This window comes from Phalaenopsis equestris, unplaced genomic scaffold (genome assembly GCF_001263595.1).
Source record: "Phalaenopsis equestris unplaced genomic scaffold, ASM126359v1 Scaffold000196, whole genome shotgun sequence".
Classification (NCBI taxonomy): Eukaryota; Viridiplantae; Streptophyta; class Magnoliopsida; order Asparagales; family Orchidaceae; genus Phalaenopsis; species Phalaenopsis equestris.
The window spans coordinates 574,114-589,017 of NW_018164638.1; the positions used below are offsets into that span (position 1 = coordinate 574,114).

The 14,904-nt window shown below is 32.0% G+C and overlaps 1 protein-coding gene across 1 annotated transcript in view; it reads left to right on the top strand.

The window, feature by feature from the left end:
* The window catches only part of LOC110022537 (heterogeneous nuclear ribonucleoprotein Q-like), a 48,797-nt gene extending 42,476 nt beyond the window's left edge, over positions 1-6,321 (top strand). Inside the window, exons 6-11 of the mRNA XM_020721529.1 lie at positions 52-113; positions 193-269; positions 4,700-4,779; positions 5,143-5,183; positions 5,880-5,925; positions 6,251-6,321. Coding sequence (XP_020577188.1) covers positions 52-113; positions 193-269; positions 4,700-4,779; positions 5,143-5,183; positions 5,880-5,925; positions 6,251-6,261 — 317 coding nt within the window. The 3' untranslated portion in view covers positions 6,262-6,321. The remainder of the gene's footprint in view (positions 1-51; positions 114-192; positions 270-4,699; positions 4,780-5,142; positions 5,184-5,879; positions 5,926-6,250) is intronic.
* Positions 6,322-14,904: the final 8,583 nt, after the last annotated feature.

Consider the following 14,904-nt stretch of genomic DNA (forward strand, 5'->3'; position numbering starts at 1 on the left):
AATTTTTATTTTTATTTATTTATTTTTTTTTTGAATTTCTGTTGCTGCCAGCCCTTCCTTTACAGGATTATTCATCAACAGTATTGGGAACGAAGCGCTCCTTTTCGGCATTGGTGATTTTACTCGAACCAGATGTCATGTTCTCCTTTTCAATGTTGTTTTATATGCTCATCACATAAGGTGATATTGCAGGGTGATGGCATGTATTCTGATTTGCGGGGATATCCCCGCTCTCGTTTGGACGGCGGTTTGGGAATCGCAGGCTCAAGGTTTCATTTTTCCTACTATAATAAAGTTTTCCTTGAATGGAATATGCAATTTTCTTTGGGGAAGATTTACATGCATTCCACTCAATTCTTATTTATGTACGTATCTAACACCTAAACTTCAATTTTTACATATATGCTACCTTACCTATGCATGAAAGGTGTATTTCACTTTTAAAAGATAAAATAGTGATACTTTTGATGTGATGGATGTGAAAAATTTGGGTGGTAGAAATGTAAAAAGAAAAGTTTTTTATGTTAGATATGTAAATACATAGGATTTGCATGGTATGCATGTGAATGCCCCCTTTTTTTTGCATGGAGCCATTTGTCAACTATTTGGAGAGGGTTTTAGAATGGAGAAAGTTTGGGATGGGATGAATTTCTTTTCATTGATTGGATTTGATATAAGAGTTTGGTTGATTTACCATGAATTGCACTAATCATAAAGCAAAATTCAATGGATAAGAAATCCATCATGTACTCAAATTATATGCTGATCCAAAATTTTACTTTTTGAAATTATTTTTGGGGCATTTACATGCGTACTTCCCAATTCCCTGTGTATTTACATATCTAACAACTAAACGTTATTTTTTTTACATTATACCACCCTAATCTTTCATATCAAATAAAAAAACCTCTTTTTTAACTTTTAAAAGTTGAAATAATGCATAGGTAATGTGGCATATATGTAAAATTGAAGTTTACGGGTTAGATACGTAAATACATGGGAATTAAGTGGTATGTATGTTGAGCTTCCAATATTTTTTTGTAGTTTATTCTTTGTGATGGTTACGTTTGTTGTCGATTTTGTGATTGCTACTTATTCTTCTGCTCATCAAGTTAATTTTTTAGGTTTATCTATTCTTCTGTAATGTAAATGCATGTGTTGCATTCTCTCTCTCTCTCTCTCTCTCTGCTATTCCCATTTTTTTACTGCTTCATCATCATCATCATCATCAACTTTTAGGGATAATTACATATATAGCACTTGAAAAGCCAAATGGTTTTTTGAACTATTGAACGGTTTTTTGCGTGTCATGATCAAACCATCGGGTATTTGATAAAAATGAAAAGTATATTGGTTGGGGTTTTTGTTGTGAATTTTGATATTTAAGTTAAGGATTTGAAAAATTGATGAAAGATGGTGCTAGTTTTATAAATAATAATGTTCTGAGTGCTATGCATGTAATTGGCTCTTAACTTGTATCCCATTTATACGTTGCTCATAGTTTTTCAAACATTCTTGTATGTCAAACTAAGCCTTACAATAAGCATTTACATAAGTAGCATACTAAGGGTCTGTTTAGGGCAGCTGTAGTTTAATAATAAGATGCTGCGCAGCAGCTGTCACAAGAAGCTGTTGTGTAGCAACTGCCACGGGAGGCTGTTGCGGATAAGTTGATTGCTTGTTTGTTTTTTTGTAGTTTGAAAACAGCTGTGCTGTAGCTGTTTCTGGACAAATGACTATTCTTCCTTTGTATAGTAATGTTGTTTGCAACAGAACCGTCATACTAGTATATTTTATATTTTAGAAGTAAAAATCCAGTGCAGAATTTTACAAAAAAAGAGATATACATCTCACTTAATAATGAGTATCATTATTACTAAAATTAAGAAAAATATTATTAAAATAACATTTAATAATATGATAATATTATTTTTAAAATGCAGACAATATATTTTACGAGCTAAGTCGTCCTTCAGGGATACTATCCATGCTTGATTACTTTCGACAATGGAAGCTTCTAGTATATCTGCCCAACTTAAAAAGTCACGGTTTTTCGTGATTCTCTGCGGGCATTTGTAAAACTGTCTCCCATAATTATGTGGCTGACGCGAAGTTAGTAATGAACATTGAAGTCCACAGTGATAGCGCAATCCTCAGGAGGTATCATAAATCCTCGAGCTCAGTTTTTCTAAATGCTTTGAAAGATATTTCATTAGACATAACCACAAGCAAAAATTGTTAAAAGAAGTAATTAATTATAGTTTTATGCAGTTATGAGGTCTCAGAGAACTCAGTATATCAACCAATGAATCTATCACTACAAGAAGACAATAGACCTTATAAAAAATGGGTTCTTAGTTATCTTTATCCCACATAATAGACATGTTGAACCTCAAAAACTGTATCGCCGAAAAAAAAGAGAGTAACTTGGTTGCTTTCATTAAGATTTCACATGTAACCAACCAATATGACAAATATGTCATCCAGAAGAAACCATAAGGTCAAACGTCTAATCATAGACATTCAAAACCCACCAAATGTAAAACAAAAGAAATTAAAAAAAAAACACTTATAAACAACATAAAAAATCCAAACAATCAATATTAAATACACAAGAAATGGAAATAAACATGAACTGTATAAAATACAAATACAATAAACATTGAATCTCTTCAACAACTATTACAATTAATAATATGATGAATTCTCAAATCACTCTTCTATTATCGCATATGTAATTTGTTTCTTGAACTATGTCATTTCGCTTGCATCTCCACAGTCTTTAGTACGGGTTTAGAGACATTTTCAGTTTGTGACAAAGATTATCCAAGACAGTACTCATATAACTCGACATGGACATGCTCATGATCTTCGTCTGCCCTAAGGAAGTCGATTTCTTTGCCTGAAATTTTCTTGAATTTTCAGATAATATTTTGCCACCCTTGTTGAAATAGGTTGTAAGCCTTTTTTCCAGATCGACTTCATTGAGACAAATGTCACAAAATATTATTTTTGTTTCTTTGTCCCGCTTTGCAGATGAACCAACCTCTTTGGTTTTAACCATTATATTACTAACATGAAAAAAATAATTAACTTAAATAAGAATGAAACAAGATTGTCAAGTAGGAATGCCACAATTTTAACAATATCGACACCACCATCACCACAAGCACACCAAACCCTAAACCCTACAACACCACTCCATACCACATACCGACAAATCCACACTCGTGACACCACCACCTCCACAGCACACAACACATGTGCACCACTCCACTACCTATATCGACAACCCCACCACCACCATCTCCACACCCACACATCACCACAACCACACCACAACCACACCAAACCCTAAAACCTATAACGCCACCTCCTTGCCACATACCGACAAATCCACACATGTGACACCACCACCTCCACACCACAAAACACCTTTGCCTACACACTACCTCTACACCACAGCACTGGCTCCACACCACCTTCACACCACTGCCTACCCATCACCTCCACACGACACACCATCACCTCAACACCACACATCATCACTTCCAAGACACAACACAAAATCCATCATTTAGGGGAGCCACCACAAAATCACCACCATCACCAACTAGGGCAATATAGTTAAACCACAAAAAAACATATTTGTATTCAATTAATTTCCACATGCAACCACCACCATCACTAAATTTCGGGTAACAACCAACATCATAGCACAACCATCCAAATTTATCAACCGGATAGCGAATAAACAAAGACAATCAAACTTTGCGAAATCCAACTACACCACCCAATCACCCAAATCCATCAACCGAGTAGAGCACCAAAAACTGAAATCCATCATTTACACAAACTAAAATCCACCCAAATTTCAACATCACAGCACAACAAACCGAAAACATCAAAGCACAACAAAGAACCGAAATTTTCAACCCTAAATCAAAATGCCTCAATAGAATGTCATAGAAAATACCGTGGGGGCAACAAAGATCCAATGATCCAAGAGGATGGAGAGGCAAGCTCTCCGCAACAATAACTAATCAGCCGAAAAACAGAGGGGAGAGGGAGAGGAGAAGAGAAAGGAAATAAACCCAATCCACAGATCGAAGAGGATCGAAGAGATCCAATTTTGGGCAAAAATCGAGAGAGGGAAGAGCAGGGGCGAAAGCAATCACGAGAGCTTTCATTGGGTTAGGGCGGTAAATGAATCACGAAGAAACGCGGGCTGCAGGGTCAAATCCGCGGTACTCGTTTCATACGCCTTTCCCAAACGCAGATACACCACATTAACCAAACAATTCTAATTGTGTTTTCAAGCCACACCACGGTAAATAAGCCGCATCAAACGGATCCTAAGACTTGCGAGAAGCATTTACATACATAGCACACAATTCTTATTTATTTACATGTCTCACACAAATTTTCATATTTACATACATTGCACTTTAGTGTTTTAAATATATGTATGAAAAGCTTTATTTCACTTTTAAAAAGTGATAATATTGCTATTTTTGATGTGATATTGAAGACTTCAGTGCTATGCATATAAATATGAAAGTTTAGGTGTGAGGTACATAATAATTGTGTGCTACATACGTAAAATTCCTGATATATATGTATATATATATATGTATAAACTTAAATTTTAATGTTATTTAACTATTTTGAGCTTAACTTAAGGTTGAATCTATTTTAGTTATGCTGTGATGCCTCCCGGTGGGGTTGGTTCATCTCTACATTATCAACATCAGTCAGCTCCTGCTGGTTATTCTACTGGTATGACCGGCCTTCCCTACTTTTTTTTTATTTAATTGCAAAATTTATTTACATACCACACAATTTTTATGTATTTACATATCTAACACCCAAAGCTTGATATTTACATTTATAGCATTTTGGTGCCATAAACCTTTGCATGAAAAGATGTATTTTACTTTTAAGAGACAGTTATGGTAGTATTTTTTATATGTTAGATTTGGTTGGTATGTCTGTAAAGATGAATGTTTGAGTGTTAAATATGTAGATACATGAGAATTGTGTGGTATGTATGCAAATGCCCCTATTATATTTTTAGACATACTTATATGCTATCGTACTTCTCTCTGTGTTTTTTTTTTATTTTTTATTTTTTAATTCCAGGTTCTTTCTATCAATCTGGAAGCAACACAGACAATTATCAGGTGTGTGTTTTTCATGTATAAAATTACACAGCGTTTAGTCTATATGTTTGGTTTAAAGGAAATGAAGAAATGCTAATGCTTTACTTTTAGTTTCATTTTTTATTCAGTTTTAATCTAATTAATAAGTAATAGTTTATCTCTTTGAGTAGGGCTGTGAGTTTAGCTCGAACATTGTTAATTGCTAAAAAATTGATTCGAATTTTTAATCGGATTGAGATCAGATCGAAATGAATGAGCTGAGATACGAGCCAAAATTTTGGATTGTATTTTTTTCGAGCTGATATCAAGCCAACCCCAGCTTGACTTCAAATCGGATTGTTAACAGCCTTAGTGAAGTTCAGGCAGTGAATTTTGTTCGAAGGTTGTTAATCGCTCGAAAATTGATTTGAATTCTAGCTTTGATTGATGTCAAATCGAAATAAAGAAGCTAAGCTATAAGCCAAATTCTTGGATCAATTCTTTTTTGAGCCGACTGACCCATCGCCAGCTCGGCTCTAAATCGGGTCGTTAACAACACTATCTATGAGTCACATACCCGTTCTCATTGGAAAAAAATATTAAATTTCTCATTAAAAATTCAAGTTTAAAATTATAGTTTTCATTTTTAAATCCCTACCAAACAAAAATTTAAATTATCATAAAATAAACAAAAAGAGAAAAAAGTTACATTGTTATTCTCCTCATATGTTTCTCCAGATCAGACAAGGAGTTCCCCCCTACTCCAGCAACCTTTATCATAGATGTAAGTCTCTGAACTTGCTTATATATATATATTTATACATGCATTTATATAAATACCACACAATTCTCATGAATTTACATATCTACCTTCTGAACTTCACCAACTTTTTTACATTTCTAACTATCTAATCTTTCATATCGCATCAAACATGCCACTATCACCAACTTTTTAAAGGTGAAACACACCTAAATATCAAAGTTTAGGCATTAGATATGTAAATACATAGAACTTGTGTGGTATGTTTATGAATCTTCAATTCACACATATATTTATGTTTTTATTTCTATTTACAATATTCTCCCTCCGAAATTTTATGTGTTTACAGATCAAATGTGAGTGCTGAAATGATTCCATGATTAGGTGTAATGTTTGTGCTCTGTTGAGGGTTTAGGACATTAAAAACAGAATGTCAGTTTTGAAGCTCTATTTGTCACTGTATTGATGATGAGCTTTATGGATCCAAAAGACTCTTCTTTCTTCCTTCAGATTTATTTACTGTTGTTGTGACTGTAAAAGCCTTACTTTTGTTGAACATTTTATTTAGCTGATTTTAGATTTTTGGAAGCTTCTATTGGTATTTTTGTGAAAGATTATTTCTTTCATTTTATTTTCAATCAATATGGTGCAAAATTTTGTTTTTATTTGGGCCTCTTTGTGTAATTCAAATTATAAATGAGCAAAATATGAAGGAAAAAAATATTGCATCATGAGTTCTGATGTAGTTTTGTATCAGAACTCCAATCAAGGTCTGTCATCTGTAAATAAAGACCCACTTTTGTTATTAAAAAAAAATTAATTTAAAACATGGTTGGGCCGGCTTGCACATGTGGCGGACCCTGATTTGGAGTCCTGATACAAAATTGCATAAAGACCCCTGATGCAATATTTTTTCAACATGAAGGGTTATCGCCTTAATTACTATTGAGTCGAATATGAACATCTTTGATATTGTTAATGAGATGAAATATTAGTTATGTTGGAGCCAAAATATAAACAACAAGTCGTGCCAATGAATGCTAATTATTATTAAGGATAATTATATACAAATCACCTGAAATATTGATATTTATAAATTAATCGTCTAGGTGATTTTGTTTTGAAACTATAATAAGGATGTATTTATGCATGTCACAATCGAACTTTTGGGAATTTGATTAATGAAAAATATGGGTTGAGTTCTTACCATAAATTTTCATATTCGAGTGATAAATTGAAAAATGTATGAAAAAAGTTGGTTGATTTTTAAATAGTAAGTTTTCGGCGGCCTCTATGTAATTGCGTCTCATTATTATTATTATTATTATTATTATTATTATTATTATTATTATTATTATTATTATTATTATTATTATTATTATTATTATTATTATTATTATTATTATTATTATTATTATTATTATTATTATTATTATTATTATTATTATTATAACTTGAATGATTGCTCCAACTATATGAAAGAAAGTAATATTTATATTTTTATTTGGAAGAATATTTTTGTAAGCATTGGAAAATTAGAAATACTTGTTCATAATTTGGAACTATAAATAAGTTGTCAGCGACAATGTAGTTTTCATACCGAAGCATGAATTAATTTCATGGAATGCTTGTAGCTCATCATAAACTCCTTATAATTAAAGCCTATTTTATTCATGATTTTTCTTGTCGATATAAGCGTTGATGATATATATAAGATTACCACAACTTTCTGACAGCCACAACACTTTAATAACCCCGATTAGAAACAAACTGTTTTTTGACTCTGAAATTTCTTAAAAGCAGCAAGAAAGCAATTCCCCAAATATAACTGTGGTGGACCTGGTGGTGGTTTGAAAAGCAAAACGACTGGAAAAGTGTCCCAAACAGACCTTTAATTATATTCTCGAACAATTTAATTATATTAAAATATATGATTTTTACATATCTATTGTTTAGAACATGAGAAATAACATCGTTACCACCTACACTTATATATTTACAACTAAACCATTCAAAATTTGATGACAACATTAAGATATCCACTCTCATGAGTTTCGACAGAGAAAATTTACATCATATCAATTTCTCGTTTGTGACTATCTTTATTAAGGATGAGCTCGATATTGTCTTATGCCGACACAAACATTTAGCATCAAGCTTAGAGCCGAGTTATCCTTCTCACTTAACTATGGCAGTAGTGCGGACGCTAAGGTCAACACAAATTTCATAGGGTCAGATGTATTCGACACAAATATGACACCTAACTCCAAAATCTAAACCTGTGCCAGTCAAACTCATTCACGCTCTCCACTGTTCTATTCTCGAAACTCTGTCTCCCTACAACCTTACGCGAACACGCGACCTTCTCTTCTCCGACGTTTGTCCGACTACCGTTCAATGACCGGACAACCTCTCCAGCGACTGTCCGACCACAGTTAGAGCTCTTTGAGGTAAGTTTCCTTTTTTCCCATATTTAATTTGTCGATTCATTTATTTTTTTTTTCTTAGCTGAATGAAATCCATTTTTTAGGTTTATGTATTGGGTTTAGCTGCGCATTAGGTAGTGTTTAGCTGCATTTAGGATTTAGGGAAAGGGGCATTTGCATACAAACCACCCAGTTAGTGAGTATTTACATATCTAACCCCTAAACTCCGCCGTTTACGTAAGAATTGTGTGGTTTGTTTGTAAGAATTGAAGTTTGGGTGTTAGATATGTAACACAAGACTTGTGTAGTTTGTATGTAAAAGCCAAAGTTTAGGTGTTAGATGTGTAATACATAAGAATTGTGTGGTTTGCATGTTACATTTGAAATTTAGGCGTTACATATGTAATGCATAAGAATTGTGATGTTTGTAAATTGAAGTTTAGGTGTTAGATATGTAATACGTAGAATTGTGTGGTTTGTATGCATATAATACATAAGAATTTTGTTGTTTGTATGTAGGAATTGAAGCTTAGGTGTTAGAAATGTGATGCATGAGAATTATGTGGTTTGTATGTATGTAATACATAAGAATTGTGTGGTTTGTACGTAAAGATTGAAGTTTGGGTGTTAGATATGTTGTACATATGAAATGTATGTACGACTGATATTTAAATATACTAATCTATAAATCTACATATAAGTTGTTGATGAATATTTAAAATTTGAGATCATGGATGTATAGTAATTTGTATCTAAAAGGAAAAGGACTCACAGATTAGTTCTTGAAGAATTTGTGCAAGTCGCATCACAATTATCTATTTACCTTTCAGAGGGTAAGTTTCAATGCTCTTATGTGAAACACAAAAATCAAATGTATCTAACACCTAAAAAAGTCAAGCTGGATCTGTATCACAAGGAATTTAAGCCCAATTATTGATACTAGCTAGATTGCATATGATGAGTATAAATCAAATGTTCAGTAAGATCATGTTGGCGCTCGTCGGGTTATGTTACTCTAACGAAATACGATCCCAACAGAAGAAGAAATGATTTACGATATATACAAGACTCATTTTTTTAGGAGTATTCCCAAACATTGAACAATGAAGCACAATAATTTTATGATTTACTGAATGTTGTGCATCGAACTTTGTGGGAATGTTGCAATACACATACAAAATTGCCAGTGACACTGAGAATGTTAAGCATAAGATCTTCTTTTAGCATGTTCAGATAATGCTTCAATCAAGTAACAACATTACTGAAGGAGAAAAACCCTACATAGAATTTAGTTCCATATGACATTTATTGAACAAAAAATATTATCAAAGTTAGGTGTAATATCTGAGAAGATATATTGTTGCGTTAATGGTTGCATGCTATATTATAAGGTTGATGCAATGAAGAGAAAATGTAAATTTTGTGGAGCTGAGAGATTCAAACCAAGGAAGCAAATTAGTAAATATCAAAAAATATTTCATACAAATATCTTATCTACTTGTCGCTCACACCCAACCTTCATATATTATTTGTTTCTAAGCGTACAACTCTGCACATAGCACGACATGGTACTCGGTATGTGGATACTAATTCCCTGAGTCATTCGTTCGATCGTAGTTATCATGAATTTGCAGTTAAACCAAACAATGTTAGGCCTGACTTATGTGTGGATAGGTTCACACCATACAGTCACGTTGCAACACCTTACTCATGTTGGCTAGTAATTATTATGCAATATAATTTGTCCTATGATATGTGCATGACTATGTTTTTCCTATTTTTTATGTTGATTATGCCTACTTACATGCTCTGACAAATGAGTTGAAATAGACTAAAAATGGTATGTATATTTAGACTTTAGTTTTTTTTTTCCTGATTTATCTTTTATAATATTAACTTTTTTACGTTTCATGCTTATTTTTGTTGCTCAACACTAACTTTTTTAATGTATTTATTTGTATTATAGATGACTTTAGGTGGTATTGGAGGCAGGCCACCTCACCCAACTTTTCTTAGGGTCACTATAGGGAGTCCTTAAGAAAAGATGAAGAAGCTAGTGTCATGCTCTGACACACAATACTAGTGTTATGTTGATTAGCATCACCACCACAACTGTAATCCCTCCTGAACATTAGTCTAGTGTTATGTTGATTAGCAGCACCACCACAATTGTAAGTTATGTTGATTAGCAGCACCACCACAACTGTAATCCCTCCTGAACATTAGTTAGAGGCAGTGCTGGATCGACATGAATGTATCTTCTTTGAAAAGAAGCATGATTGCACCATCAGCTCATCAGCTCTGCTTCTTTCTAATCATCTTTTATGATATTTGGATGTCAAATATATAAATACATGAGATTTGTGTGCTATTTATGTAACTTTTCAATATTGTTCCATGTATTTATTTTGCATTTTATGATAAATTTGCCAACAACTAAAAAAGCTTTTTTTTAGCATTTATATCCTGTATTAACTATTAATTGCCTTGGCTTATACTCTAAGCCTAAAGATTACATATATACCACACAATTCCGCGTTAATGGTTGCATGCTATATCATAAGGTTGATGCAATGAAGAGAGAATGTAAATTTTTTGGTGTTGAGAGATCCAAACCAAGGAAGCAAAACAGTAAATATAAAAAAATATTTCATACAAACATCTTATCTGCTTGTCGCTCACACCCAACCTTCATATATTATTTGTTTCTAAGCGTACAACTCTGCACATAACACGACACGGTACTCGGTATGTGGATTCTAATTCCCCGAGTCATCCGTTCGATCGTAGTTATCATGAATTTGCAGTTAAACCATACAATGTTAGGCTTGACTTATGTGTAGATAGGTTTACACCATACAATCACGTTGCAACACCTTACTCATGTTGGCTAATAATTATTATGCAATATAATTTGTCCTCTGATATGTGCATGACTATGTTTTTCCTATTTTTTATGTTGATTATGCCTACTTACATGCTCTGACAAATGAGTTGAAATAGACTAAAAATGGTATGTATATTTAGACTTTAGTTTTTTTTTTCCTGATTTATCTTTTATAATATTAACTTTTTTACGTTTCATGCTTATTTTTGTTGCTCAACACTAACTTTTTTAATGTATTTATTTGTATTATAGATGACTTTAGGTGGTATTGGAGGCAGGCCACCTCACCCAACTTTTCTTAGGGTCACTAAAGGGAGTACTTAAGAAAAGATGAAGAAGCTAGTGTCATGCTCTGACACACAATACTAGTGTTATGTTGATTAGCAGCACCACCACAACTGTAATCCCTCTTGAACATTAGTCTAGCCCTCCTGAACATTAGTCTAGTGTTATGTTGATTAGCACCACCACCACTACTGTAAGTTATGTTGATTAGCAGCACCACTACAACTGTAATCCCTCCTGAACATTAGTCTAGTGTTATGTTGATTAGCAGCACCACCACAACTGTAATCCCTCCTGAATATTAGTTAGAGGCAGTGCTGGATCGACATGAATGTAACTTCTTTGAAAAGAAGCATGATTGCACCATCAGCTCATCAGCTCTGCTTCTTTCTATTCATCTTTTATGATATTTGGATGTCAAATATATAAATACATGAGATTTGTGTGCTATTTATGTAAATTTTCAATATTGTTCCATGTATTTATTTTGCATTTTATGATAAATTTGCCAACCAAAAAGCTTTTTTTTTAGCATTTATGTCCTGTATTAACTATTAATTGCCTTGGCTTATATTCTAAGCCTAAAGATTACATATATACCACACAATTCTATTTACAAATTTAACACATGAATATTATTTTTTATATGCATAAGTATTCATCTTCAATATCACACACATTATCTTTCTAAAAGTCAAATATATATTTTCATACATAAGTTTATGATACCAAATATTATAAATATAAATATCAGATTTTTATAATTTTAAATTCAATTGATCACCGTCAGCGGCAGCCCATGGACTGATATTGATGTCTGCATCTCTCATTAGAGGTAAGGGTGAATTACGTAATTTTCACAATAACACCAAAATACTACCGATATCCATGCAAGTGGATATCACACGTAACATTCGTTCCAGAAGATCGTTGATGTACGAAGACATGCCAGTAAAGAGGTAATTTGATTGTCTTAGCTGCTAATGATATTGTCACAAAAAGTCGAAAAATAATGCACAAAAAAAAAAAAAGATTACTTAGTTTAAAAACTTACCAGAAGTAATTTGTTGATCTCCTTTTTACATGAGGTCTATATTGTATTGTCTATCTGAGACTTAGGATCTAACTTTAGGATTTCCTTAGTAATTTTTTATAGAGAATTAGTAATGGAACTAACACCAAGTTAAGACTTTCAAACCAAATCTTCACTCTTTATAATTTCATACACTTGACTTCAATTTTTTAGCCTTTGGTTAAATTGATTAAAGTCAAATTATTGGAGCTCAAGTTTAGTCCCAATAGGCTTGGAAATGCCTTAAGCTACCCTTTGACTCTAGAAACTTAGGTCATTTACTTAGTCTTTTTTTTGGACACTTTGCACTTCTCTCTCATAATTCCTTGGATAACTCTCTCTTTGGTTCATAAGGAGCGCATTGGGCATGAAACTCGTCTTTAACAATACAATATGTATCTTTTAATAAAAGAGCAAACAAAGTGAAAATCACCAATTGAAAATGAAATTCAACAGAATCAAAATTGAAATATCAAAAAACAAATTCAACAAAACCACGATCTTGAAGTCAAAGTCACACATTGAAGTCAGATCTATCAAAATTGAAATCAAAGTTAAAAGGCAAAATTCACTGAACTGAATGACACTTTAACCAAAATCAAAATAAAAAAAACAAAACTCACTAAAGCTATCAAATTGAAATCAAATTAAAATCATAAAATTTAAACCAAATCAAAATCAAATTCAATAAAATTAAATCACAAATTAATATTGCCAAGTGAAATCAAAATCAAGGAAAATCAAGTTTAAATAAAATCATCAAGTGAACCTAAAATAAAATTCAAAATTAAAAAGCAAATATAATCAAATATACTAAAATTATAAAAAAAATCAAATATCAATCAAAATTAAAACCCAACAAGAACAAATTCTCCAAATTCAAAATAATTTAAATTAATTTAAATCAAAATCCAAAAATCACGAAAATCATGAGAATTACTGCAAAACTAAACCAAACTAAAGTCACCAAAATTCTCATTAAAACCTAAAATGACAAGTACAAAATTAGTAAATTTAAAATCAAAGTTGACTCAAATTAAAATCACCAACTTTAAATGAAAATCCCAAAATCCAAAAATAAAATAAACACTTTACACACATCTTAAAATCACCTAAACTCATTTTTGCACCAAAAATCAACCCATCCTTAAATCCACCTCATCCAAACCGCACCCAAGTGAACCCAAACTTAAGCTCATCATGAGCCAAGCAGTCTGGCCAAGTCCACTTCATGATAAGCCACCAAACCTCAATGCAAGCCAAATCTAAGCCAAATGTCCCCTTCATGACAAGTCAACTCAAGCCAAAGCCTAGCCACCTTATGATAAGTCAAATCCAAACCCAAGTACCCAAGTGACCAAACCCTAAACCCATGATTCATACCCATAATTAAACATGACAAATTAATATCATCCATACAAATTCAAGCCACACCTAAAATCAACCAAAGATGACTTTAAACCCATTAGAACCAACTCAAACCCAAGGCAAAGCCATCATGACAAGCCCATCCTAAACTAATGCCTTCTATCATCTCTTAATTCTTGAGTGTGACTCACGAACAAATTTGAAATCAACAGTTTGACACTCTTGGGGTGATGATGAAACTCCTTGCTTGCCTCCACTCTTATTCTTTAGCTCAAATTAATTGTCTTGGTTTCAGACCACTCTACTGAATTTGGTTCACTCTTCTGTCATGGTTTAATTTTTTAACTTACATACCAATCAATTTTTACGTACTTGCATATCTAATATCTAAACTTTACTTTTTTACATTTATACCATTCAAGACTTTCATATCACTAATAAATACCATTTTTGTAATTTCTAAAAAATAAAATGCATCTTTTTATGTAAAAATAAGGTGTGTAGTATCTATGTAAAAATTGAAATTTTGAAGTTAGATATGCAAAGATGTAAGAAATGAGTGGTAGTATGTATGCAAATTTTCCTTTTTATTTTTACTAATTTAAATACATAAGATTTTAATGGTATGCATGTAAATCTTTCTAAGAAATATATATAAAAAAAACTAATTTAATAATTTGATTTGAATTAAATAAAATTGTGCTGAATAATAAAATTTAAATTTGAATTAATTTAATTAATAACAAATGTTTATGTATGTAAATTATTTCAAATTTAAAATTTATTATTCAGCACAATTTTATTTAATTCAAATCTAATTATTAGATATTTTTTTTTTATATATATTTCTTAGAAAGATTTACATGCATACCATTAAAATCTTATGTATTTAAATATCTAACATTAAACATCAATATATATATATATATATATATGGGGTGTTGAATCCTCATCTCTACGTAAAT